Consider the following 23,576-nt stretch of genomic DNA (forward strand, 5'->3'; position numbering starts at 1 on the left):
CATTTTTTATTTTGTAAGTACTTTTTTTCATATTTTTTAATAATGAATTTATTACTTAAATTCTTCGCGCTACAGCAACTAAAAATTGCAAGATTTTCAATAAAAAATTGTATTTGCATAATATTATATCTTTTAAATAATGTGACAAATTCAAATTATATTCGAAAAAATGCAAGAAAGTTTAATCATAGTTATATATAGTCATATAATCATTTATTTTTTCTTATAGACAAAATATTTAAATCATTTTTAATTTTTAATAGTATAGTTGTTATAATACATATATTTTTGGTTTAATACAACTATAGTAAAAGATTACAATATATTTAATAAGATTGTATGAAATATTTTTTATGGTGCGTAATTTATTGATTATTAAAAATATTATTTAAATATAACGACCTAAAAAAAAGTGATAACATGAGTTTCATATCTTGTTGATGCCAAAATATAAAGTTTGCGTTGAGTTTCTGTAATATTTAAAGAAATAATTGGCTCGTTTTGTATGAATTTATATTTTATCGATGAATCTGGATTTAGTTGAGATGATTTCAATTGTTCTAAGTTTTCTAAAACATATATTTGTACTTCACCTAGAAAAATATAAATTTTAAATCATTTTCTGAAGATAAAATACTTAAACTTGATATAAATAATGAGAGTTACCCGTATGGATACCGAAAATAAAAGTTTTTCCATGCAAAACTGCCGATGTTATTATTCCTGTAAATTTTTCAAAAGGATTATATTCTTTCCATTTTTTGGATTCTTCATGAACTAAAATACTCTGATTATTTTCTGTAATAAATTATAAATAGTACAAAAGTTTTTTATGAAAATAAAAATAAACGTTTATTCACATTACTGGAAATTAATTACCAGAAACCAAAACTGCAATATCTTCAGCTAAATAATAAAGTTTATTTTTCCTTAAAAAAAATTTCGTTATTTGTTTGTTTCCGAGACTGAGTAAATTATAATAAAAGTCATTTTTGGGATATATGATGTTTGATATAACCGATTTTCTTCGATGCATTAATTGCAAGGATTCTTTATCATTAGAGGGAACTTTTATCTCGTACAAGTAAATACTCAGTGAGTCTAATAATAATTTCAGTAGCTAAAAAGGAAAGAAAAGTATTTTTACAGTCTAATTATTAGTACACTAGCAATACTATTAATAAATTACCTTTTCTTCTTGGGAAAACAGTACAAAAAAAACATCATCAGCTGTAGTATGCAAGTGGATATTTCTTTTGGAAGTAACGTTTTCTAAAGTTCTTTCATATTCAGTGATAACATCATGATATTCACCAAAAAAATTATTCATGGTACCTACACTGTAAAATACAATCAATATATTATTCTTCTTAAACTTTCTACAACTTTCAATTTATAATTACGTGATAAAAAATTATTGACAGTTCAATATCTACCATAAATATTTCGCTTTATAATCATGATCAGTTGGGATATTTGTTCCATTCGATGAATTCCAAAATTTGATTTTTTTTTCTGAAGATCTTGTAACCAAAATTAATTCCTCAGAATCTAAATAATGATATTATCGAATTAATCTATTACTATATATTATTGAAAAAGAAAAAAATATTAATTACCCTTACTAGGATACCAAAATATAATTTGCGATAAATATTGTTTGTTATCAATTGTAAGAAACGGTTCGCTCAAATCATCGATGTTAAATAAATGTACAAAAGCTTTGGTAGTTCCCACAGCAAAGTATTTATCTATTTAAATGTAACTTTTGTAAATGTAATTATAATCAAAAATATATATAACTAATAATGTAATAAAAAAGTATTTTCTTACCCCAAATTGCGGTGCAAATTATTTTTTCTGATTGAAAAGATTCTTTGGACAAATTATCAATGGTTTCGTGATTAATTTGAAACTTCCATTTTAGTAACCATCTTCTGTAAGAGCGAAATGTACAAAACCAAATGTTACTGTCCGAAATTTCTTTGAAATTTGTAATCGAAAGTCTTGGAAATGATCTTGTCATAATAGTACATATTGAATTTGTTGAAATATGTTTTAAACAAATTTCCCTCCATTCGTCAGATTGTGAAATACGATTGTGAACAATATTATACCAAGTTTTATGAACTCTTTCGATTTTTAAAAGAATAATGAGATTCTTAATATTATCTAAAATTGATTTTTGTACATAAAAAGGTAACACCTCATCCATTACTAAACAAATTTAAAAAAAAATATGCAGCTCAAAAATAATAGGTTTTTAATGATCCAACTTGACAATTAATTTTCTTTTTATTCTTCTCTTATGGTATTAAGAAGTTGTATGATTATTTTTTAAACATTTGTCTTTTATAAAATCTTACCATAGAATGTGACACTTATTAATTCCCTTCTAGAAAATACAAGAAAGAAGTAGACTAATAATAACTGATACTGATAATTATAATTATAACGCTATATTAAATAGGAAATGAGTAAGTGATGAATCATCGAATCTACTAGAAAAAAAAACATATTATGAATGTAGCAGACATCAGACAAATTTAAAATTATAAATCGAGTAAATAATTAATAAAATAAAATTGAAAAAAATGCGCATTTAAAAAATTTTAAAATTAATAAGTGCTTTTTTAAAATTATTTACCCGATTTATTTACAATTTTAAATTTGTCTATTATCTGCTACATTCACACTCATAAATTATTAACTATTTTCTTTCAAACTTGAAGGACCAGTTTTTCAAATCGGGTTTATTCTTACTCTAATATATAAAAAAAAAATTACACCTCTAGCTTTTTTAATTTTCTACATATATATATATATATTTTTTTTTTTTTTTTTTTTTTTCATTGAATTGTCAGAAAAAAAAAAATCCGAAAATTGTTAATTACCTTTTAATTTCAGGATCATATCTTATTAAAAAGTTAGCGATCATCTGACAATTTAAAAAATTTTTAAATAATAAAATAAAATGTTTATAAAACAAAAATAAAAAATGGAAGTCTAGAAAAGTCTAGAAAATGAGTGTAAATGTAACTGACATTTTTGAATGAACAAATAAAGCGTAAGTAGAATTAAAAAAAAAATTACAAAATGCGTATTTAGATCAATGAAAAATCAATACACGCATTTTTTTTAATTTTATTGTTTTAATTTATTATATAATTATTTAAAATTTATAAATTGTCTCTTGTCTGTTACATTCACACTCATTTTTTGGCAACTGAATTTAAATTTATATAGAACAAGACGCAGACGCCGTAAATCTACAGTTTACTCTGTTGATAAATAACCGAGTGTGTTTTTAGTTGCTATAATTATTATTGCCATTGATTGAGTCTTAGAATAACAGCACGTGGATAAGTAACCTTAAAGTAATTTAAAATCACAGTCGTTGAAGCAATGTTTGATAAAATTACTTTTTTTATATAAATTAAAAAATTATAAGGCAAAAGTTTAATAAACTATAAAATATGGGTTTAACAAAACAGTATTTACGTTTTGTTCCTACTGGAAATTTAAATATAATAACAAGTCCAAAGTGTAACGTTGTTTTTGTAGTATTAGAAGGACAAGAAGGACGATTTGTTGCTGCTGGAGCATGTGAACATGTTATTATTTGGGATTTAAGACTTGGAGAAAAGGTAAATATATAAGTTACCAATGCAATTTTTTTTTAAATCTAATTCATTATTTATTTATTTTTACAGGCTCAAGTTTTAACTGGAGAAAAGTCTGATGTTACTCAATTAGCAACTTCACCAAATAATCGTCATATAGCCGTTGGTTATGCTGATGGTACAATAAAAACTTATGATTTACGTTCAGGAGAAAACATAAGTATATTTGTTGGACATAAATCAGAAATTACTACGTTAGCTTACGACGATCTGGGCCATCGTTTAGCTTCTGGTTCTAAAGTAATTGAATAATTTTTTAGTTCACTATTTAAATTAAATTTAAGGACGCTTTTGCGTGAGGCTTACTATTAGATAACAATTCAAATTTTATATTTTTGGCAAGAATGAGTGAATAATTATCGTTCTTGAAAATTTCAGTATATGTTATCGATCATTTGAAAAAGTTATTAACGATTAAAAGTCCAAGTTTTAACACAGAGTCTTATGGGAAACTATAACTTTTTATGTTTTAACTTTATAAAAAAAATATTATTAGAATAGACAAAGGGACAAATAATGTTCCAAAATATTTTTTAATTCATGCTAACGATATAATCGTTGTAAAATAATCGTGTTATCGGTGATTTGAATTATTTATTAATAATTATAGTTAGTAAAATTAAAATTATGACGTAACGTCATTTGCCATTTTAAAAACCGGCAACGACACACTATGAATTAAAAAAAATATACGTTTGTAAACATAGACAAAGGAGGCCATAAAATTATTAGAGGGTATTTTAAACTGTCAAAATAGTTAAGTTATTTGTTTAATCATAAGTAATTAAATAAATTTTCTTTTAAAAGATCTATTATCATTTCTCACATTGTAATAAATATTCTTATTATTATCATCCATGATGTGTATTAATCATATATTAACATATACATGTATGTATTGAGATTTAAAAATTGCGATATTGCCGGATTATTATGACAAAAAAATTTAAGTCAAAGTAATGTCTAATTAAAAACTTACATTTTCTACAATAACTGCTAGATAGATATTTTCGATAGTTCAAAAATATTGATAAATTATTGAGATATTTTAAAAAATTTAATAGCCGCGGAGTTAAATTTGAAACAGTTAGCCCTCATTTAACTCACGAGTCGCGCAAGAGCGTCCTTAAAGACGTTATCTAATAGTAAGCTTCACGCAAGAACGTTCATAAATGATGATAATCATTATTTTATTTTATATTTTATAGGACACGGATATTATTATTTGGGATGTCGTTGCCGAAACTGGAGTCAGTCGTTTATCAGGACACAAAGGAGTAATTACAAAAGTATCATTTATGAAAGAAAATAACATATTGATAAGCGCATCTAAAGATACATTTGTTAAATTTTGGGATCTTGATACAGATCACAATTTTCTTACGCTTGTAGGACACAGATCAGAAGTATGGGGTTTTACTTTAGTTAAAAATGACAAGTATCTAATAACTGGATGTAATGACTATGAATTACGCGTTTGGAAAATATTTTACGTTGAAAATAATGACGATGATGACAATACATTAAATATAGGTTCGTTAAACATCAACAAAGACGAAACAAATGATTTGAATTATCCATTGAGATGTGAAAAAATCGGTAGTATTTTACGAGCTGGACATGGTCGTGTAGTTTCATTAACTACTGATATTACAAACAAAGTAATTGCTTGTCACGGTACAAAAAATACAGTTGAATTATTTTACATGATTTCTGATGATGAAGTCAGAAAAAAAATAAATAAACGACTGAATAAAGAGAAAAATAAAGCTCTGAAAGCTGGCAAAGATAAAAGTACTATTCCTTCGGAGGCAACGTCAACTCTTCACGACGAAGTTAGAAGACTTGCTGTTATAAATGCTCCTAGTAAAGTCAAATCGATAGATTTAGTAATGGGTCGTGGTGATGAACTTCGTGTATGTGTTGGACTTGATAATAATGCTTTGAAATTATACTCGCTGTCTGTAAATGAAGAAAGAAAACTTTCGAAAAAAAAAGAAGAAAGAGACGATATCACTTGCATGCGGTCAATTGAACATCATGGACATCGCACAGATATTCGGGCTATTTGCTTCAGTTCAGATAATTTGGCTTTTGCTACTGCTAGTGGTGATTCCATTAAATTATGGAATAGGTAATTTACATTATATATTATTTAGATAGATAGATAGATAAATATATTTATTTGATCCTAGACCCGTAACTCCCTGAAGACCATCAAAAAATACAAAAAATCTTATGAAATATATACACGTGTATGTTTTACAGATTTTAACAAAAAGATTAATTAACTAGTTATTAATATTTAAAAAATAATCAAAACAAGTAATCCTAAATTCTATAAAAGTTTGTATTGTCATTAGCTCCGGTGGTAAAGAATTTCATAAATGAATTCTATGAATTAAAAACGAGTTTTCATATGCTGTTGGTTTACATTTCGGTATTCTTAAGTCATCTTGCCTAATATCTCCCCGATGTAACAAAACAGGCAGAAACTCTAATTTTGATCTAAATAATTCAAGTTCAAATGAATTTCTTTGTAAAATAGGCAAGCATTAAAAAAGTCTCCTCGTTTTTAACTCATTATTTTTTTATTAGTATTTATTTATATAAGTGATTGTTCAATTAGATAAATTAGATTTAATTATTATAACTGGACTTGTACTTTTTTTCTAGACCATCGTTGACATGTTTAAGAACTGTTGAATGTGGATATGCTTTGACTCTGACATTTGTACCTGGTGACAGGCATCTGATTGTCGGAATGAAAGATGGTAAAATATTGATTGTTGATATTGCGTCGGGTGATGTTCTTGAATCATTTCAAGCACATGAACAAGAGTGTTGGAGTATTGTTCTATTTCCCAATATGGTATATATGATAATTAATTAATTAATTGGTTTAGTTTATTAAGTTATGAGAATGAAAATAATAAAACTTTTATTATAGAAAGGAGTTGCCAGCGGCAGTGCTGATAAAACTGTTAAATTTTGGGATTTTGAACTGATAGAAGATCAAAAAACAAATTGCAAAGTATTGGGGTTAATTCATACAAAGACATTAAACTTGGAAGAAGGTGTTTTGTGTGTGAAAATAAGTCCAAATAGTAGATTTATAGCAGTTTCACTTCTTGATTCTACTGTTAAGATTTTTTATTTAGACACTTTTAAGGTAAATAAATTTTATAGTCATCTAATTGATTTAATCACTTAGATTATACATAATTGATTTTTTTTTTAATTTTAAATTATAGTTTTTCCTGTCTTTGTACGGACATAAATTACCAGTACTTTGTATGGACATTTCCAGCGACTCATCAATTATTGCTACGGGATCTGCTGACAGAAATATTAAAATTTGGGGAATGGATTTTGGTGACTGTCATAAGTCATTATTTGCTCATGATGATTCAGTAATGGGTCTTTGTTTTGTTCCAAAGACTCATTATTTGTTTACTTGTAGTAAAGATGGAAAACTCAAAGAGTGGGATGCAGATAATTACCAAAAAATTATCACACTTCAAGTCAGTATTTTTTTAATATTGTTTCATAAATATAAATACACTGCTCATTATTTATTTATTTATTATTATTATTATTATTATATATTTTAATAATAGGGACATTCTGGTGAAGCTTGGTGCTGTGCAGTATCACCAAATGGTGTCTTCGTAGCATCCTGCGGCGCTGATAAAGTTATAAGATTATATGAAAAGTCATCAGAGCCATTAGTATTAGAAGATGAAGCTGAAGAAGAACGTGAAAGACAAGAAAATGAATTAGCTACTGGTGAAACTACAGCAGTACCAGGACAAAAACAACAATTATTACCCTCACGTAAGACGGTTAATAGTGAAAAAGCGGTAAGAAAACTTTTTTTTCTTTGTTTCATACAAAAAAATTTAAACTTTAAAAATTATTATATGGTTATAAATGTCATACTCTTTTAATTAGGCGGAATTAATTCTTGAATGTTTGGATGTCATAAAAGAATATAACGAAGAATTAGAAAATGTGAAACCTCCGAATGCAGCACCACCATTACCGTTATTAATGCAAGCTTTCAATTGTAAAACTACTGATGAATATTTGTTGGAAACTTTCAAACGAATCAGAGCAAGGTAAAATAAAAGATATAATTTTAACATAATTTTATAGATTGATAATTTTATTTATTTTATTCTTTTTTTATGAGTAGGTTTTTATTCTTATAATTTATATAATAAATCTAATTTTTTTTAGTGACATGGAAGAAACTCTATTACTTCTACCGTATGCTGATGCATGCAAAATACTTGAATATCTTCCGAAATTGTTGAAAAGTGAATATCAAACTGAACTATTGGTTCGATTAGCTTTGAGTCTAATTCAAGCTCATCATGAACCAATAGTAGCAAATTCACAAATGTTAACAATTTTAGAAGAAGTTAGAGATTTAGCTATGGAAAAGATAACTAAGCTAAGAGTAAGTTTTAATTATTTTTAATGAAATACTCGTTGAAAAAAATGTATCACAAAAAGACTCTAAAAAATTTCGACTTGTGGAACTTCTGAACTTGAGACAAATGACAACTTTGAATGAAACATTTTTTGGACTTCTGTAATTTTAATAGTAAAAAAAAAAAAAAAAGAAGTTTACTTAACATTTTATATGAGAAAATTTTGAGTAAAAAAAAACGTTTTGAAAACATATTTTTCAAAACGTATTTTTACTACATTTTACCTTCGTTTCGAAACTAATATCCCCATAAAAATAAAAAAACACTCATAAAAAGTTCCAAATTAAAAGTTTTTGAACTTTTTCGAAACGAGGGTAAATATGGTTTGAAAAATATATTTTAAAAAAGTTATTTTTTTACTCGAAATTCGCTGATATAATGTCAAATACATTTTTTTCTACTATCAAAATTACAAAAGTTCCACTTAAAGTTCTAATCTGTCTCAAGTTTGGAAATTCTAATGTTCCCACAATAGAACTTTTTTGGAACGAATTTTTTTTTTTAAATGAGTAATATTTATTTAAATTTAATTGATTTATTTTTTGTTTAGGATACTGTTGGATACAATCTTCATGGTATGTCATTTTTACAACGTGCGTTAGAAGAAAAAGAAGGGGTTACATTATTCCGGGATGCATCGAAAAAGAGAAAAAATCGAGTTAAAAATCGTAGAAATAAAGAACAAGCGTTGAAACGCGCTTTATTAACATTATAAATTAAACATTTATTGTTATACAATTCAATAAAATTTTGTATAAAATTTATTTTTTAACAATCAATTTTTAAAAATTATAAATCATTAACAAAAACACATGCATTTTAATTATTCACTTTAATTATTAAGTTTGTAATTATTTACATACATCATGTAGATTGATTATTAATCTTTTTAAAAGAAGTGATGCCTTTACATTCAATAAATTATATCAATTAGTTATAAATATTGATTTTATATTTTTTAAAAACAAGTATTTTTTTAGTTCCATTACTGGCTACTAGAGAGCATATTGATCAACAATAACAATTACTCATAAAATAAAATTATAAATAAACTTTACTAATAATTAGACATATTTACAATTATTATTTATTTTTTAAAATTTTTAAATGATTTTATCAATAAATGGATCATGAAGAAGAATTTTTAAGTACATTTTTTACTCTGATTACGCAACTGTGTTTTGAAAAAGCTAAAGAATCTGTGGTAATGTCATCTTTTGTTTATATTTCGTTTATAATTTTTACAATTATTTATTTAGTTAAAATGAGTTAAAATAATTTCAGGCCATTCTCAGATAGTGCTCCCACTTTTCAAAAATATTCAGTGACTGAATTGTAAAGACCGCATTAAAATTTTTATAATTAATTTAAACGAAGGCTATGCAGTTACGATTTTGCTGAATCCGATTAAAAAAAAAATTATTTACAATTGATATCAATCAGGAGTTAAAGGAAATTTGTTAAATAAATTTCAGTAGAATCTTCATGTCATAATTTGGAATGACAAATTTTTTAGGCTAAAATTAATTTACTTAATTTCGCTTAACTCCTAATTGATAACAACTATGAGTAATTTTAAAAAAAAATCTATTTCTCGGCGACGATTGTAACTGCGTTGTCCTTTTTTCAATTAATACTTTAATTTTTTTTTAATTAATTAATAAAATTGTATGAGTGTGAATGTAAGACGTCAGACAAATTTAAAATTATCAACAAATAGAGTAAATAATTAATAAAATAAAATTTAAAGAAAATGCGCATTTAAAAAATTTTTAAACTAATAAGTGCATTTTTTATAAATATTATTTGTTTAATTATTAACTCTGTTTATTTATAATTTTAAATGTCTGATATCTGCTACATTCACACTCATATATATGATCTTGAAATTAGCAGACAGTTAATCTTTTTTTTTTTTTTTCCGTGTTTTTTTTTTTTAACAAATCAATTGCAAAAAAAAAAAAAACTAAAAACATGCACATGTAGAAAATTTAAAAATCTAGGGCATGTTCAGAAACACACTCTGGAAGAGAAAATATTTAAATCTTGCGTTCAGAAATATCCTTTGGTCGAATCCGAGGTGCGATTTAGCATTACAAAGGTACTAATTACACCTGGACAGATAATTCTTCACCTTCAGAGTATATTACTGAATACACCCCTATAGGTGCATTTTTTAAATATTTTGTTTTTTATACTTCATCGTTTTAAAAAAAATCCAAAAATGATTAAACGTCAGTTAACTTCAGTATCATTCATATTTTTAAAAAGTGACGGGCGCTGTCTAAGAATGCTCTTAAGTAATTAAAACACTTAGAATAATTTAATATTTAGGAAAAAGAGCGTGAAGCATGTCGTTCAACACAAATGGGACCATGGGGTATGTTATTGATGCATTTACCCCAAATAGTTGTTGCAGAACGTTCTTACGCAGATTTAGGATTTTTACATACGAAAAATAAAGGATTTCTTCGTAAAGATGTAACTATCATTACTTAAAAATATACACTCTAAATATTGTAATGTTTATTTGAATTTAATATTATTTATATGTAGAATTCTTTAAAAACAATTTACGAAGCACTGAAAGGTGATTTAAAAAGAGTTGAAGAAATGACAAGAGGTACCAATGTAATAGGCGCTACAGTAGCTGATGTTTCTAGTCAGCTTTGTCAATTTATAACTGCTAGAATTCAATTAATTGAATTGTATGTATGTTAAATGTAGTATGGTTTGAGTTTTTTATCACTAATTTACTATAAAATAATCAAGAAACCTTAAATATACTATTTAATTCAGTTATGAAAAAATGTATCACTCGAGTATTGGTAATAAGGCAATGAAATATCATGAATTACTACAAGTTATTGAAGGAATTGTTGAAACACATTCATTATCATGTTCTCACTTGGCACTGACTGCTATCAAAGCTGCTTTAACGTAAGCTACACAAATTATTTATTTATAAAACAGTATAAATATTGAAGTATTTTTCAGATTAGAATGTGAAATATTACTTCAATTAACGAGTGCACAAGTTGAAGTACAAAACTGGCGATTTTTATCATCATTAATGGCACTTTACGGTGCTCAAGCACGAATGTCTGCATGGGAAAAGACATTACAAAGTAAAGAAGTAATAAATAAGATATAATATTTATTTTTGATAAAGTACTTAATAAAGTAATTAATATTGATTTACTTTTTTTTATTTAAGTCTTGGAAACTTGGATTTGGAGCAACATTTCTTAAAGCAAATCAACAGCCTGCGTTATATCAATGGCTTGTTAAATTACGTAGCGCTATATTGGCTAAATGTTCTTTATATTTTCATACAACACTAAGTCAACAAGCCAGTCCAGGAGAAATGAGGAATATTATGAGTAAACAAAATATTGATTACTATCATAAGTAAATAAAATTTTTTTTTATTATTATTTATTAATTGAAGTACAAACGAACTCCATTATCTCGGAACTTCTCCTCAATCTTGACCCCCACTAAGAGCTATGCTGTCTCCTATATAATATAAAGTGTTTATGTCATCCGCCACAAACATAAATATTTTTATTATTCAAACTGGTAAAACCGCTTCTTTATTTGTGTACTCGAAACTCATATTTTTATCAACACAAGTTATATATTTTATAATACATTAAAATTACAATTACCCTTGAATTCCATTAACTCGGAACTTCCCCTCAATTTTGACCCCACTACGAGCTATGCCGTCTCCACCCGATGCTGTACGTTTGCAAGTCTGTATATGTTTATATATGCCTCGTTCATGTGATGTAAGAGCACATGCGTTACTTTTTAAAGGAGAAGGAGCATCCGTTAACTTGAAAATTTCGCGAAATTTCCGCTCTTCCGTAGGCTAACTGGCCGAGGCGAAGTAACACAGAAAAACTTTGAGATGTCTTTTAAAAGGACGAGATAAATTTTTTTTGTCTCAAAGCCAAGCTTTTTTTTTATAAATAAGGCATACAAATATTGGTCCAAGGAGTCATAGGAAATTCGTGTTTTTTTTTTCCGTCCTAAAAAAGTAATTTCAATTAAAAAGTCGTTCAGATGACTTATTTTACCATTGTAATTTACTCTTTGTCATTACTTGTGTCAAGTCTTTTGAACAGATAATTTTTTGGTGACATAAATTTCTTATTGTTTTATCAACATATTGTTACCTTGATAGGTAAAAAAGCAGCCGTAAAACTGCTATCTTCTAGATGTCACAAAGCCAAGTGTGCTACTTGGGAGTTGATGGAGTTCGGCATTATAACAAGTTACTCTAAAACCTCTCTATACACAGACAACTCTATAGTATTTCTTCACCTAAAACATGTCTATTGTAAAATATAACTATCCTTGAACTAATTACTCCAAAACATCTCTATCCAGTTCAACTTTCTTCAAGCGCAAACTTAACTCCGAAACTTTTCTAGTTAATGCCAATACTATTTGAAATAACACTTTTCATTATTGACAGCTAAAAAATTATCAGTAAATGAAAAAACACGTGAATTTCCATGTTAATTAACATGATTTCTCAGTTACTGATGACTTTTTAGTTAAATCGATAATGAATAGTGTTATATCGGATAGTCTTGTCATTGATTAGAAGTTTCGGAATAAAGTTTGAGCTTGAGGAGAGTTGTTCTGGATAGCGATGTTTTGGAGTAATCAGTTCAAGGATAGTTTTATTTTACGGTAAACATGTTTTAGGTGAAGAAATGTTATAGAGTTGTCTGTGCAATAGAGAGGTTTTGGAGCGATATCATTATGCCTGGAGTTCGACTGTAATAAAATATAATTGTAATAACAGAATACAGAGCTTCCAAAGAAAATGGGATTTTTTGGCAGTTTTAATAATATTTGACGCTCGAGATGCTGAAAATTCAGGTGCGGGATATCGACATCCAGATAGAGAAACTGAATCATTTGAAGAATTTCCTATTGTTGTCGGTTGTCCAAGTGTAAGATATTTTAACTAATTATTGATGCTAGATTTAATTTATTTATTTATTTATAGCGAATTATTTACTCTGTAGGTTTTTTTGCAAAAACCATCAGTACACTGGGATAATATTAGACAAGGAATAAAAGAACGTCACAGTGAGCTTGTTAATATGGATAAAATAATTTATATTAAATGTGCAAAAAATTTACATACAAATTCATGTTCTTACGCATTGACAAATATTGATCCTAAGATGACATTAATTGTTGCATATGAAAGTGGGAAACAAAAAGATAAAGACTCTCATATAGTTACTTTTATAACTGATTTAACAACACAACTTCGGTGTAATAAAATTTATGAGAGTTTGAAATTATCTAAATAATTTAAATCATATTAAGTATTTGTTGTGAATTAATTTTTCCATATTTTTTTTTTTTACATAAATTTATATTGACTATTAATATAAATATATTGTAAATATATAATAAATAAATAATTACAAATATTGCTATGCATTATTCTTACAGGCATTCAAATTGGAATCAATGTTTACTTGAAAAAAAAAAAAAAAAAAAAAAGTACAGATAATAAACACTACAACTAATTTTGATATAAGATTTTTAAAAATCAAATATAATTTTGTACTCTTCAAATATTACGTAAAAGACAGTGTATATAAATAAAAAATAAGCTAGATTACAATGAACTTACGTATATAAAATATCACAAAAAAATATATATAAATAATGTTTGAAGAGATTTTGACTCCACTTTAATGCCACATATTTTCTAAATCTTGATGCTCATCCCACAAGTGTTCCATTTTAGCATCATCAAGTATTCTTCTGAAAATTACTCAACTAATTAGTTGCTAGTTATTAAAATTTTATAATGAATCTTTTGTTATCACAATTCAAATCACTTTAAGAAAACAAATAATTCAAAAAAATTAATAGAATCCAATAAAAAAAAAATACTAATCAGCCATAAAAAAATATTACAAGCACTACTCATTCTTAAAAGCTAAAAAAAAGTTTGATACGAAGATGAATTATCCACTTTATCGATAATAGTCTTTCCTGAAAATAAATATTTCATAGTCGTATTATAAGATTTTTTGCTACATTGTAATAAACCATTTCTACTTAAGGGTATTCTCAGATAGTCCCCCCACTTCTTAAAAATATGCAATGATTTTAAACTGCCATAACCAGATTCAAATTTTATTAATTAATTTAAATCAAATTAAAACCTCAATTTAAAAAAAGGACAACGTAGTAGTAATTTCGCCGAGGTATAGATTTAAAAAGAATTACTTCCAATTAATATCAATTGGAAGTTAAACAAAATTTGAAAATTCGAATTATAAAATTGACATGAAGATTTTATTTAAATTTATTTAACAAATTTTGTTTAACTCCTACTTGATATCAATTGTCAGTAATTTCTTTTTAAATCTAAACCTCGATGAAATTACTACTACGTTGTCCTTTTTTCAATTAAGGTTTTATTTTTTTTTTAATCAATTAATAAAATTTTGATACGCTTGTGAGAATTAAAAGTCATTGAAAATTTTTAAAAAGTGGGGGCACTGTCTGAAACCGGCCTTAAAATGTAAAAAAAAAAGTTACATATGTATATAAATTTCTACTAAATAATTGAGAGCATTAAAAATTAATATTGAAGTTATGAAAAGTATCTAGTAAGCTACTTATTAGTCAAGCAATTATTTACATTAAATAGAAAATACAAATTTTTGTAAGCTTACCGATATAGAACTTCTTCCTTTCGCCTTTTCAACCTCAAATACAGACCAATCAACATACTAATGGTACCAACCACAGATAGAGCTACCAAAACTGGTACAACTATAATAAAAAATAAGTATTTCAAGAACGAGTACAAAAAAAACTAATTGTACAATTATAATTATCATACATACGCATAGAGTAAGATTTTTTTTGCTCATCGTTATTAGAAAATGATTTTAGGCACTTTTTAAATGAATTCACGGTACCATTTGTTGGTGGACACTCTAAATTTAAAATATTACAGAATAGGGGAAATAAATCAACATTATGAAATGGCTCCAATTTACAGTGAGATTTAAAAGCTGGTCCTCGAGCAAAAAACATTGGATGCATATTTTTGTCTTCATTATCGTAACCATGTATTCCAAATAACGATTTATCATCAACTAAAAAATTATTAATAAATTTCATAGATTAGCACATATTTTATATGTCTTTTTGACTTCAGTTACTAAGTTTAATTTCAAAAGCGCTTATAATTTTTTTTTTAATTGCTAATCATATTGTAGACTTATTCTAAAGCTGAAAATTGGAAAAAAAATTTTGAAACCATAAAGGCATATAATTTAACTCGTCAGCACTCCCGTTATGAAGATTTTGCTCACAGGACTATTCAAATTTAATACTTCATTTTAATTAATGAAAAAGTACAAAGTAAAATTGTCATTTTTCTAGTGTGATAAGAGTATCTTTCAATTTATTTAAAAGATTGATTGCGTCTTTTACAAATTATTTTATTCAAATTTTTCAAATGTCCAAAACTGGCACTAAAACCAATAACGGTACCTCTATCCTATGCCTTTTTCGTTGTCAAATTTTTTTTTTAATTTTTAGCTATAAATCAAGTCTACAAAATAGTTAGCAATAAAAAGAAAATTATACGCCTTTTTGGAATTAGTAACGCGATTTTTTACTTACTTGTAATATTAAAAGTTTTTTTATAGTAATCAAATGAATCACGTAAAAATTCAAATGCATATCCATTTTCAGCAACAACAAATATTGGTGTCATTCGTTCATTATTACCGTAATGAAATCTTTCTGGAATTTCTTCTTTACGATAAACCCGAAATTTTGATGTTTCATTAGCTGCTGAATTTAATTTATCGTAAAGTATTTCTTCTTTACCTATAAGATCAAAATTTTAAAAAGTCTTAATTTGATAAATATAAATAAAAATAACTATGTAAATAAATATGATTTTTAAAATTAAAATTACCGGGATGTGGTATAATAAATATAGTATTCGACGTAGGTAAATATTCACAGTCAGATAAATCAATAATTTGTGAAATATTTATGATTCTTGATATATTAACTTCCGTCATTCCATGATCACTCAAATGAATCACATTAACATCAGTCAAATTGTTATCTTTTAGTTTGTTGTATATATAGTACGTAAAGGTATCTAATTTTTTTAATAATTCATTAACTACAGGATGTTCAGTACCATAAGCATGAGCATGAAAATCTGGTTCTTCAATATATAAAATTCCTAAATTTATTGGTGTTTTTGGATGAAGAAACCATGATACTAATGTATCGAATCTAGTTTCCCAACTTGTTGTTACATTTAACGGCTAAAATAAAATAAATATTTAAATGAACAAATAAAACATTTAAATTTAATAAAATGGTAAAACCATAGGGAGATGGACAGTAATTCAAATATTATAATTTAATTTTGACCATACATTGGACTTTTCGTTCCTTTATTGGGATTTCTTCAGCAATTTTATAATGACTTGTTTTAGTTTCTGAAAAAGTCCCAATAAAGGGACGAAACGTCCAATTTATGGTCAAAATTGAATTATAATTTTTGAATTATTGTCCATCTCCCCATGCTTTTACCAATTTATTATGTCGATCTGGACACGATTTTAAATTAATGTATTGAAATTTAAGTTTCACAAACCGTAAAAAATTTTGGAACTACTCCACCATAATCAAATTCACCGCCGGGCCACATCATAGATCCACTGTGCGATCCACTACCATTCTTTTCATTGATTGTCTGAAAAGTAATGTACCTCATAATCAATAAATCGATTCGAGTAACTATAGTACGGTAATACAACAAGTTTTTTTTTTTTTTAAACAATTCCAAAGTAACCTTTCAAGTTTAATGAAATAAAATTAATTATTTACCCAAATAGGAAGTATATTATTATTATAATGAAAAACATCTGATTGATTTTTTAATATTGTTCCATTTTTATTAAACATACGATTCTCCAAAACACCATGTGTTTCAATATAAAAACCAGTTGCCATGGTGTGATGATTAGGAAGCGTTCTTGTAACAAATGCATTCATCATATAATCAACGTCTGTTCCTTCTTCTTTTAATTCTTTCATATGTGGAGTTATATTACGATTGAAATAATCATATCTATTTTTAAAATATCATTCAATAATTATTTTTAATTCATTGTCTATTGTCTAGATATAGATATATATCTATATACATTATAGAGTCATACCTGAATGCATCATAAGATACGATAAGCAATTTTGGAATTGATGAAACCATCAAAACATTTTCAATGTTTAAAAATAAACAGATAATTGATATCAAATACTTCATGATTAAAATATTCATTGTGTTACGTCAAATTTATTTACTATCCACTGAATTTTCAAATTTTTTGATAGTAAAAATGGTAATAATAATAGTAATAATAAAAATCTAGTAGCAGCATTCTATAAAATAAAAAAAATGATAGTAAAGTTAGTGGACATCTGACAATTTTTAAAACTTTGAAATAATAAATTGAAATGTTTATAAAATAAAAATAAAAAAATTCATGTTTGGACGATTCAAAATTCTGTATAAGTATTTTTGAATATTTTTATATTTTAATTATTTAATTTTTTTATATGTAATTAAATAATTGACGTATGTCAGCTACATTTACACTCATATAAAAAAAAAAAATAATTATAAATTATAATTAAAATTGAAACAAATTCATTTTTTATATTATAAATTTAATATAAACGACTTTTATTTTTTGCGCATTTTGAAATATACTTTTAGTGATATGATAAAAAACAAGTAATTATGTTATCTATTGTTTAAAAACTAAGTGACTAAAAGTCGTTTCATAAATAAATTATAAATTAAAAATATTTAGTATTACCTGAATTACATATCTGTGATAAATAATTAGCAAGTTACTGAATAATATGTAAATTTGTCACCTGAATAAACTTCACAAGACTATAAATTAAATTTATTTTATTTACACCAGTGGTGTAATTTAACAATAAAATATATTGGTGCACACATAAATACTTGACAGTATATATAAATTAAATTTTAAACTAAAGGCGGGTTTTCATGAAACCCAAAATATAAGGGCTATTTAAAAAATATTTAAATTCTATTGGCTAGACCAATATTGACATAATAGATTATTTTATAAATAAATATTACGAGCTAACTTCTGATTGGTTTAAAATATTTTCATAAATATTAAAATTTGAAAATATAACTAGAGATGTGAGTGTGAATGTAGCAGACGTCAGGCAAATTTAAAATTATCAATACATAGAGTAAATAATTAATAAAATTAAATTTTAAAAAATGCGCATTTGAAAATTTTGAAATTAATAAGTGCATTTTTTATAAATATTATTTTTTAAATTATTTACTCTATTTATTTATAATTTTAAATTTACGAATGTGAATGAAGCAGACATCAGACAAGTTTTAAAGTACAAATAAATAGAGCAAATGATTTTAAAAATAATATTTATAAAAAATGCACTTGTAAATTTCAAAATTATCTAAATATGCATTTTTTTTTTAATTTTATTTTATTAATTATTTACTCTATTTATTTATAATTTTAAATTTATCTGATGTCTGTTACATTCACGATCATTTAAATTTGTCTGATGTCTGCTATATTCACACTCATCTAGTGACAGAAACAATAAGATTTATATGCCCTCTTTTATTACTACGGTAAATTATTATCAAACAAATACTATTTTACCATGTGCAAATTTAAAGTTAGATTTTTTATGTAAGAGCTAAGAGCAAATACACATTAAATGAAATGTCATTATATATACATGTAATAATAATGTATAGATTCTAAGTTCATCTAAATTCTCAGTCATGAATTTGTTGCCAATTGATGCAGATTATGTAGATAGTTTGAATTAATTAGTCAAAAAAAATATACATATAAGTATTATCTAACATATACAAAATTTTATGTCAATGCCGCTGGCAATCGATAAAAGATGTTCTTTCAGAGTTTATTAATTAAACAAAGTGATTATTCGATTTTGAAGAGATTCAAACATAAATTAAATAATTTAATTAATTTATTATTATTTTAAAAATTTAGATGACAAGGCATAGTTTTAGTAAGACAGGTAATGGGGACCTGTTTCGGTCGTTGCTTTTCCAATGTCACCGACCCTTTTACCTTCAGGTTTAATATTTTATTTACTTCTGAAACTATTTATAGATTATTTATTTATATTTTTATTTCTTGTAGATACTTCAGACATACTGGCTTACACACCCAAGAGGAAGAACAAGTTGAGGTATTATCTATTTTTAAACATAATAATTATTTATAAATTATTGATACTATTTTTAAAAATACGACCATCAAGTCAACTGACAGTTGAAAATTTTCCGTGTTTTTTTTTTTAACAAATCGATTACAAAAAAATAAAATCTAAAAATATGCACATGTAGAAAATTAAAAAAACTGCAGGTGCAATTTTTAAAAATATTAGTTTTTATTAAATTTATAGTTTTAAAAAAATCAAAAAACTATTAGACGTCGGTTGAGTTCGGTATCATTAAAAAATTTTTATTTATTACTGTCCATAACATTTATATTTTTACTTTAGTTAGATCCGCGTATGCCACAGGAAAATGATAGGAGACGATCAAAAAAGTGAGTAGAAAATGTTTGCTAAAATAATTATTATATTTCATGTTTATTTATAAATTGATTGTTAATATTTATTGCTGCATGGATAGAATATTATCATTTTTTTCGTTAAAAAAGTTAAAGGTAACTATAAATATTTCATTTTATTACAAAGTTTGAATTAAATTTTTTTAAAAATTTGAGTAAAATCAAAGTATTTTTTTATTGTTATAATTAAATAATACGTAAGAATTTAAAATGTATCGTTTTATTTTTTAGAAAAGACACGGAGGAGTACCAGTGTCTTTGGAGCTCGTTGAAGATAATTGGAAAAGAAAGTCTAATAAATATTACCGCTTGGAATCACAAAATAATGCATCAACTGGGTAATTTATAAAATTATTCATATATTTAATTGAATTACTTTACTAATTATTTGTATTAATGAATATATTATTTATAGATCTGATTTAAATACATTGCAAACTCTTGATGCCAGATTTTTATTAAAACATCCAGGATGTATTTCATCAACTCCAGCATCATCGTTAGATCTTGAATGGGAGCATGAAGGTAAACAATTAGTTTTAATTATAAATATAATTTCATAATTAATGCTCTAATAATCTTGCAGTTATTCCATTACCGCTTGATGATTCTGATAGACCAAAAAGTACAAATGACTCACCATCGAAAACTTCAAGTAATGGTAGTCAGCCGTCCAGTTTAACAGCGTCACCCTGGTCAAAAGTATCTACACCAAATAGTTTAGAGTGGGATTCGGTTGGAGACAATGAAGCCTGTGTTGATATTGAAACAGAGCAATTATTAACGGAAATAGAAAGATTAACAGATAAAACACTTAAAGAAACTGGTGAATGGAGTGGTGCTAGATGATTAACAATCAATAATAAATGTTATATATCATGGTTGGTTGTATTTTTGTATTTTATTAAAGTGTTATGTGAAATTTTACTGCCGTAATACAGAAATGTATTATGTGAAATCAGTATATTGACAAGTGCACATGAATTTAAAATGTTGAGCTCACAATTATTTTAATATCAAAGTGACTGATAAAATTTTGACTGTATTATTAAATAGTTATATATTGAATTTTTTATCAGTAAATTAAATGTTTAAACTTGCGATATCAAGTCGAATTTATACACTTTATTATTTAATATTATTATACATTTTATTAATCAAATAATTTATTATTTTACTAGCTATTTATTTAGTGATTTATTAAGTGCATTTATAAATGATTTAAAAACTTAAAAAAACATCTCCATCGAATAACTTTATAATTAAACTATTTATTTTTAAATGCTTATTACAATTTTAAATAAAATATTATTTTGATGCTACAATATTATTTTTTTAAATTATCATCATTACATAAGCTTTAATAAATGCGTTATATTTTTGGTCAAAACAAAAATGAAAAAATATATATATGTTATAAGTATGTATATGGTAACGCTACAGGAATTGGAGCGATCGCTCAATAGAATAAAAAAACTAAAATTTTAAATGAAATTATTTATCCTTTTAAAAGAACAAGTTAATTAAAGCTTATTAGAAATTTAATGTTAAATTGATAAATTGTTTACTATATGTTTGCACCGATTCGTTTGTAAGAGTATATTGTTTAATATTAATAAAATATATAAAATAATAGCTTATAAAATCAAAGTATAAATTAGCAAAAAATATAATTGATCATTATTCTGTATTTATATATAGTCTATTTCAATATTATTGATGATTGACAACTAAAAAATATTTTGATAGCCAAATATTTATTTTTTTTTTTTATTTAATTACTAATAATAATGTTCGGCAAATAAAAATTTTAATTAAAATATTTGTCTCTATGCCAAATTTAAAATTTATAAAAAAAAACAAAACTATTTTTCAACTTGGTAACATTTTTACATATTTTTATATTTATTATTTGGACATTAGTGTATCATATGTATATATAATTTACACTAAAAATATTCGTCGGAAAATAAGGAATGAAATTGCCGATAATAAGAAAACAATAATAATAGTCCAAAAATAATCATTAGATAAATTTGAAAATTGTTGATTAACAGAATTCGTTTGGTGCACTGAATTTCCTAGACGATTTGGGTCAATTAAACGTTGCCTTAGACTTTCTCTTATAGCTGTTCTTGTAGCAGTTGATGATGATGGAATTGCTTCATCCTTTTTATAATAAAAACATTTATTTGTTTAATTATAAATATTATTTATTTAATGTAAATCAATTAAATACGTTGTATTGTTTTATATACTGTACATGGTACTTACCTTTAATGTATTTACAGAATTAAACATAGGCTTATCATTATTTTTGTTACATTTCGATGAATCATCTTTGGATAATAAATTTATAATTTTTCCACAAACGTCACATTCCCAACTCTGCGATCTATTAAATATTAATAATTAAATTTTAAAAATAAAAATATTAGAATTAAGATAAGAGACCCAGTACCCGATCACTGATGTATTTAGTAGAATTTAGTAAATATAGATATACAAATACATGGAGTGATCGAGTTCTAGTTCTCTGATCGGGTACTAGGTCTTTTACTTTACTAATAAAATAATATAATTAATTAAATTTACTTTTTAGCAAGTTTTTGTCTCTCCTCAGCACTATAATCTAATGAACCTATGGTGTCATTTCCTGGAGTTGGCATGAATGCAATAAGAGCTAATAAAGCTGTTCTAATACTCCAAGAAGGTTGCCAAGTTTCTGGGTGATGTCCAGATATACTTAGACATATTTTTTTATGAATTTCAAATCTTCCGTTAGGCTAAAAATTATGAACTGTATTTTAGATTTTATTTATACATAAATTATTATTTTTAAAAATATCTTACAGTAAGCAAAATAATATTTGGAGGTTTCATAGGATACTCTGGTGGTAAAATAATTCTTCCATGATAAATTCCATCTTCAAATTCAGTTGACGGTGGACCACGTACAGTAAAATGCCATTCAAATAAATTGTCTTCTAGAGGACAGGCGTGATATTCATCAGTAGCTTCATGGAGTTCTTGAGCTTCACGCATCAACCTCTTTACAGCTAATCAATTAACAAAAACATTAATAATTCAAATCAAGTACTCATATATTTATTTATAATCCATTTCATTTAAACAGATAATCAATTACCTGGGCTTTTAGTGTTATATTTTCCTTCAAATGACATTCTTATTAATTTTATCAACGCGCTTTTATCAAAACAAAAGTTTTTTTTTTTAACACAAACGATAAAAAGACCTTGACACTATCATTGACATAATATACTTTAGACACATCAGCTCTAAAACATAAACTTATACACTAGAAAAATTATATACCAAATTTATAGAATAATAAAAAGAAAATTTTAAAAATATAAATTGTCACTAGTCAATTTAAAATATTAATTTGAAATTATTTAAGTAAAAATATGACTAATAATTTTAAACATTACTCTTACGTGTACTGTCACGCAGTAATAAAATGAAAAACTAAAATAATATATACGAAGTTTATTACACATATATAGTTATGTATAGCTATGTTATCTATACATATATAAATAATTTTTTTAACATAATGTTGATAAAATCATAATAAAAGTTAATTCACAACTATTTTTAAAAAAATTTTATTTACAGTAGCAAGTAAACTAAAATATTTCCGTTGT

At 25.3% G+C, this 23,576-nt stretch overlaps 6 protein-coding genes across 13 annotated transcripts; 3 read left to right on the forward strand and 3 right to left on the reverse strand.

The window, feature by feature from the left end:
- Window positions 1-85: 85 nt before the first annotated feature.
- On the reverse strand, window positions 86-2,975 carry LOC103573300 (uncharacterized). 3 transcript variants are annotated; one of them, XM_053741245.1, is made up of 8 exons: window positions 2,895-2,975; window positions 1,834-2,395; window positions 1,626-1,751; window positions 1,437-1,551; window positions 1,190-1,340; window positions 880-1,120; window positions 667-798; window positions 86-593 (listed from the first exon to the last, which is right to left on the reverse strand). In XM_053741245.1, the coding sequence occupies exons 2-8, from the start codon at window positions 2,213-2,215 to the stop codon at window positions 403-405; spliced, it is 1,338 nt and encodes a 445-aa protein (XP_053597220.1). In that variant the 5' UTR covers window positions 2,216-2,395; window positions 2,895-2,975; the 3' UTR covers window positions 86-402. The 3 variants fall into 3 exon arrangements, with proteins under 3 accessions (XP_053597220.1, XP_053597219.1, XP_053597221.1); XM_053741244.1 differs by having other exon boundaries at window positions 1,620-1,751; XM_053741246.1 differs by having other exon boundaries at window positions 1,620-1,751; window positions 1,834-1,937; window positions 2,895-2,970.
- Window positions 2,976-3,242: 267 nt separating this feature from the next.
- Window positions 3,243-8,946, forward strand: LOC103573298 (WD repeat-containing protein 3). Its single transcript, XM_014442064.2, has 10 exons — window positions 3,243-3,647; window positions 3,714-3,923; window positions 4,892-5,817; window positions 6,360-6,555; window positions 6,634-6,855; window positions 6,938-7,207; window positions 7,304-7,546; window positions 7,638-7,804; window positions 7,926-8,148; window positions 8,733-8,946. The coding sequence occupies exons 1-10, from the start codon at window positions 3,477-3,479 to the stop codon at window positions 8,895-8,897; spliced, it is 2,793 nt and encodes a 930-aa protein (XP_014297550.1). The 5' UTR covers window positions 3,243-3,476; the 3' UTR covers window positions 8,898-8,946.
- Window positions 8,947-9,193: 247 nt separating this feature from the next.
- On the forward strand, window positions 9,194-13,647 carry LOC103573297 (KICSTOR subunit 2). Of its 2 annotated transcripts, none has more exons than XM_008552328.2 (8): window positions 9,194-9,386; window positions 10,517-10,663; window positions 10,739-10,890; window positions 10,982-11,122; window positions 11,180-11,318; window positions 11,400-11,593; window positions 13,005-13,155; window positions 13,231-13,647. In XM_008552328.2, exons 1-8 carry the CDS (start codon window positions 9,306-9,308, stop codon window positions 13,522-13,524), a joined length of 1,299 nt encoding a protein of 432 aa, XP_008550550.1. In that variant the 5' UTR covers window positions 9,194-9,305; the 3' UTR covers window positions 13,525-13,647. The 2 variants fall into 2 exon arrangements, with proteins under 2 accessions (XP_008550550.1, XP_008550551.1); XM_008552329.3 differs by lacking the exon at window positions 9,194-9,386 and adding an exon at window positions 9,456-9,517.
- A 72-nt stretch (window positions 13,648-13,719) lies between these two features.
- LOC103573296 (bis(5'-adenosyl)-triphosphatase enpp4) lies at window positions 13,720-18,251 on the reverse strand. Of its 3 annotated transcripts, none has more exons than XM_014442073.2 (9): window positions 18,100-18,251; window positions 17,440-17,659; window positions 17,105-17,348; window positions 16,872-16,970; window positions 16,173-16,536; window positions 15,872-16,081; window positions 15,085-15,339; window positions 14,911-15,010; window positions 13,720-13,984 (listed from the first exon to the last, which is right to left on the reverse strand). In XM_014442073.2, the coding sequence occupies exons 2-9, from the start codon at window positions 17,556-17,558 to the stop codon at window positions 13,915-13,917; spliced, it is 1,461 nt and encodes a 486-aa protein (XP_014297559.1). In that variant the 5' UTR covers window positions 17,559-17,659; window positions 18,100-18,251; the 3' UTR covers window positions 13,720-13,914. The 3 variants fall into 3 exon arrangements, with proteins under 3 accessions (XP_014297559.1, XP_008550548.1, XP_008550549.1); XM_008552326.3 differs by having other exon boundaries at window positions 13,720-13,987; XM_008552327.3 differs by having other exon boundaries at window positions 13,720-14,221.
- A 723-nt stretch (window positions 18,252-18,974) lies between these two features.
- LOC103573342 (uncharacterized) lies at window positions 18,975-21,687 on the forward strand. 2 transcript variants are annotated; one of them, XM_008552376.3, is made up of 8 exons: window positions 18,975-19,244; window positions 19,321-19,407; window positions 19,474-19,522; window positions 19,838-19,884; window positions 19,971-20,004; window positions 20,140-20,246; window positions 20,324-20,433; window positions 20,495-21,687. In XM_008552376.3, the coding sequence occupies exons 2-8, from the start codon at window positions 19,352-19,354 to the stop codon at window positions 20,755-20,757; spliced, it is 666 nt and encodes a 221-aa protein (XP_008550598.1). In that variant the 5' UTR covers window positions 18,975-19,244; window positions 19,321-19,351; the 3' UTR covers window positions 20,758-21,687. The 2 variants fall into 2 exon arrangements, with proteins under 2 accessions (XP_008550598.1, XP_053597429.1); XM_053741454.1 differs by having other exon boundaries at window positions 18,976-19,244; window positions 19,321-19,348.
- Window positions 21,688-21,789: 102 nt separating this feature from the next.
- Window positions 21,790-23,483, reverse strand: LOC103573295 (ubiquitin-conjugating enzyme E2 J1). 2 transcript variants are annotated; one of them, XM_053741453.1, is made up of 6 exons: window positions 23,367-23,483; window positions 23,057-23,207; window positions 22,762-22,967; window positions 22,504-22,694; window positions 22,183-22,303; window positions 21,790-22,077 (listed from the first exon to the last, which is right to left on the reverse strand). In XM_053741453.1, exons 2-6 carry the CDS (start codon window positions 23,091-23,093, stop codon window positions 21,853-21,855), a joined length of 780 nt encoding a protein of 259 aa, XP_053597428.1. In that variant the 5' UTR covers window positions 23,094-23,207; window positions 23,367-23,483; the 3' UTR covers window positions 21,790-21,852. The 2 variants fall into 2 exon arrangements, with proteins under 2 accessions (XP_053597428.1, XP_008550547.1); XM_008552325.3 differs by having other exon boundaries at window positions 23,057-23,483.
- Between the last annotated feature and the right edge of the window lie 93 nt (window positions 23,484-23,576).

Source organism: Microplitis demolitor, chromosome 8, assembly GCF_026212275.2.
Source record: "Microplitis demolitor isolate Queensland-Clemson2020A chromosome 8, iyMicDemo2.1a, whole genome shotgun sequence".
Taxonomy (NCBI): Eukaryota; Metazoa; Arthropoda; class Insecta; order Hymenoptera; family Braconidae; genus Microplitis; species Microplitis demolitor.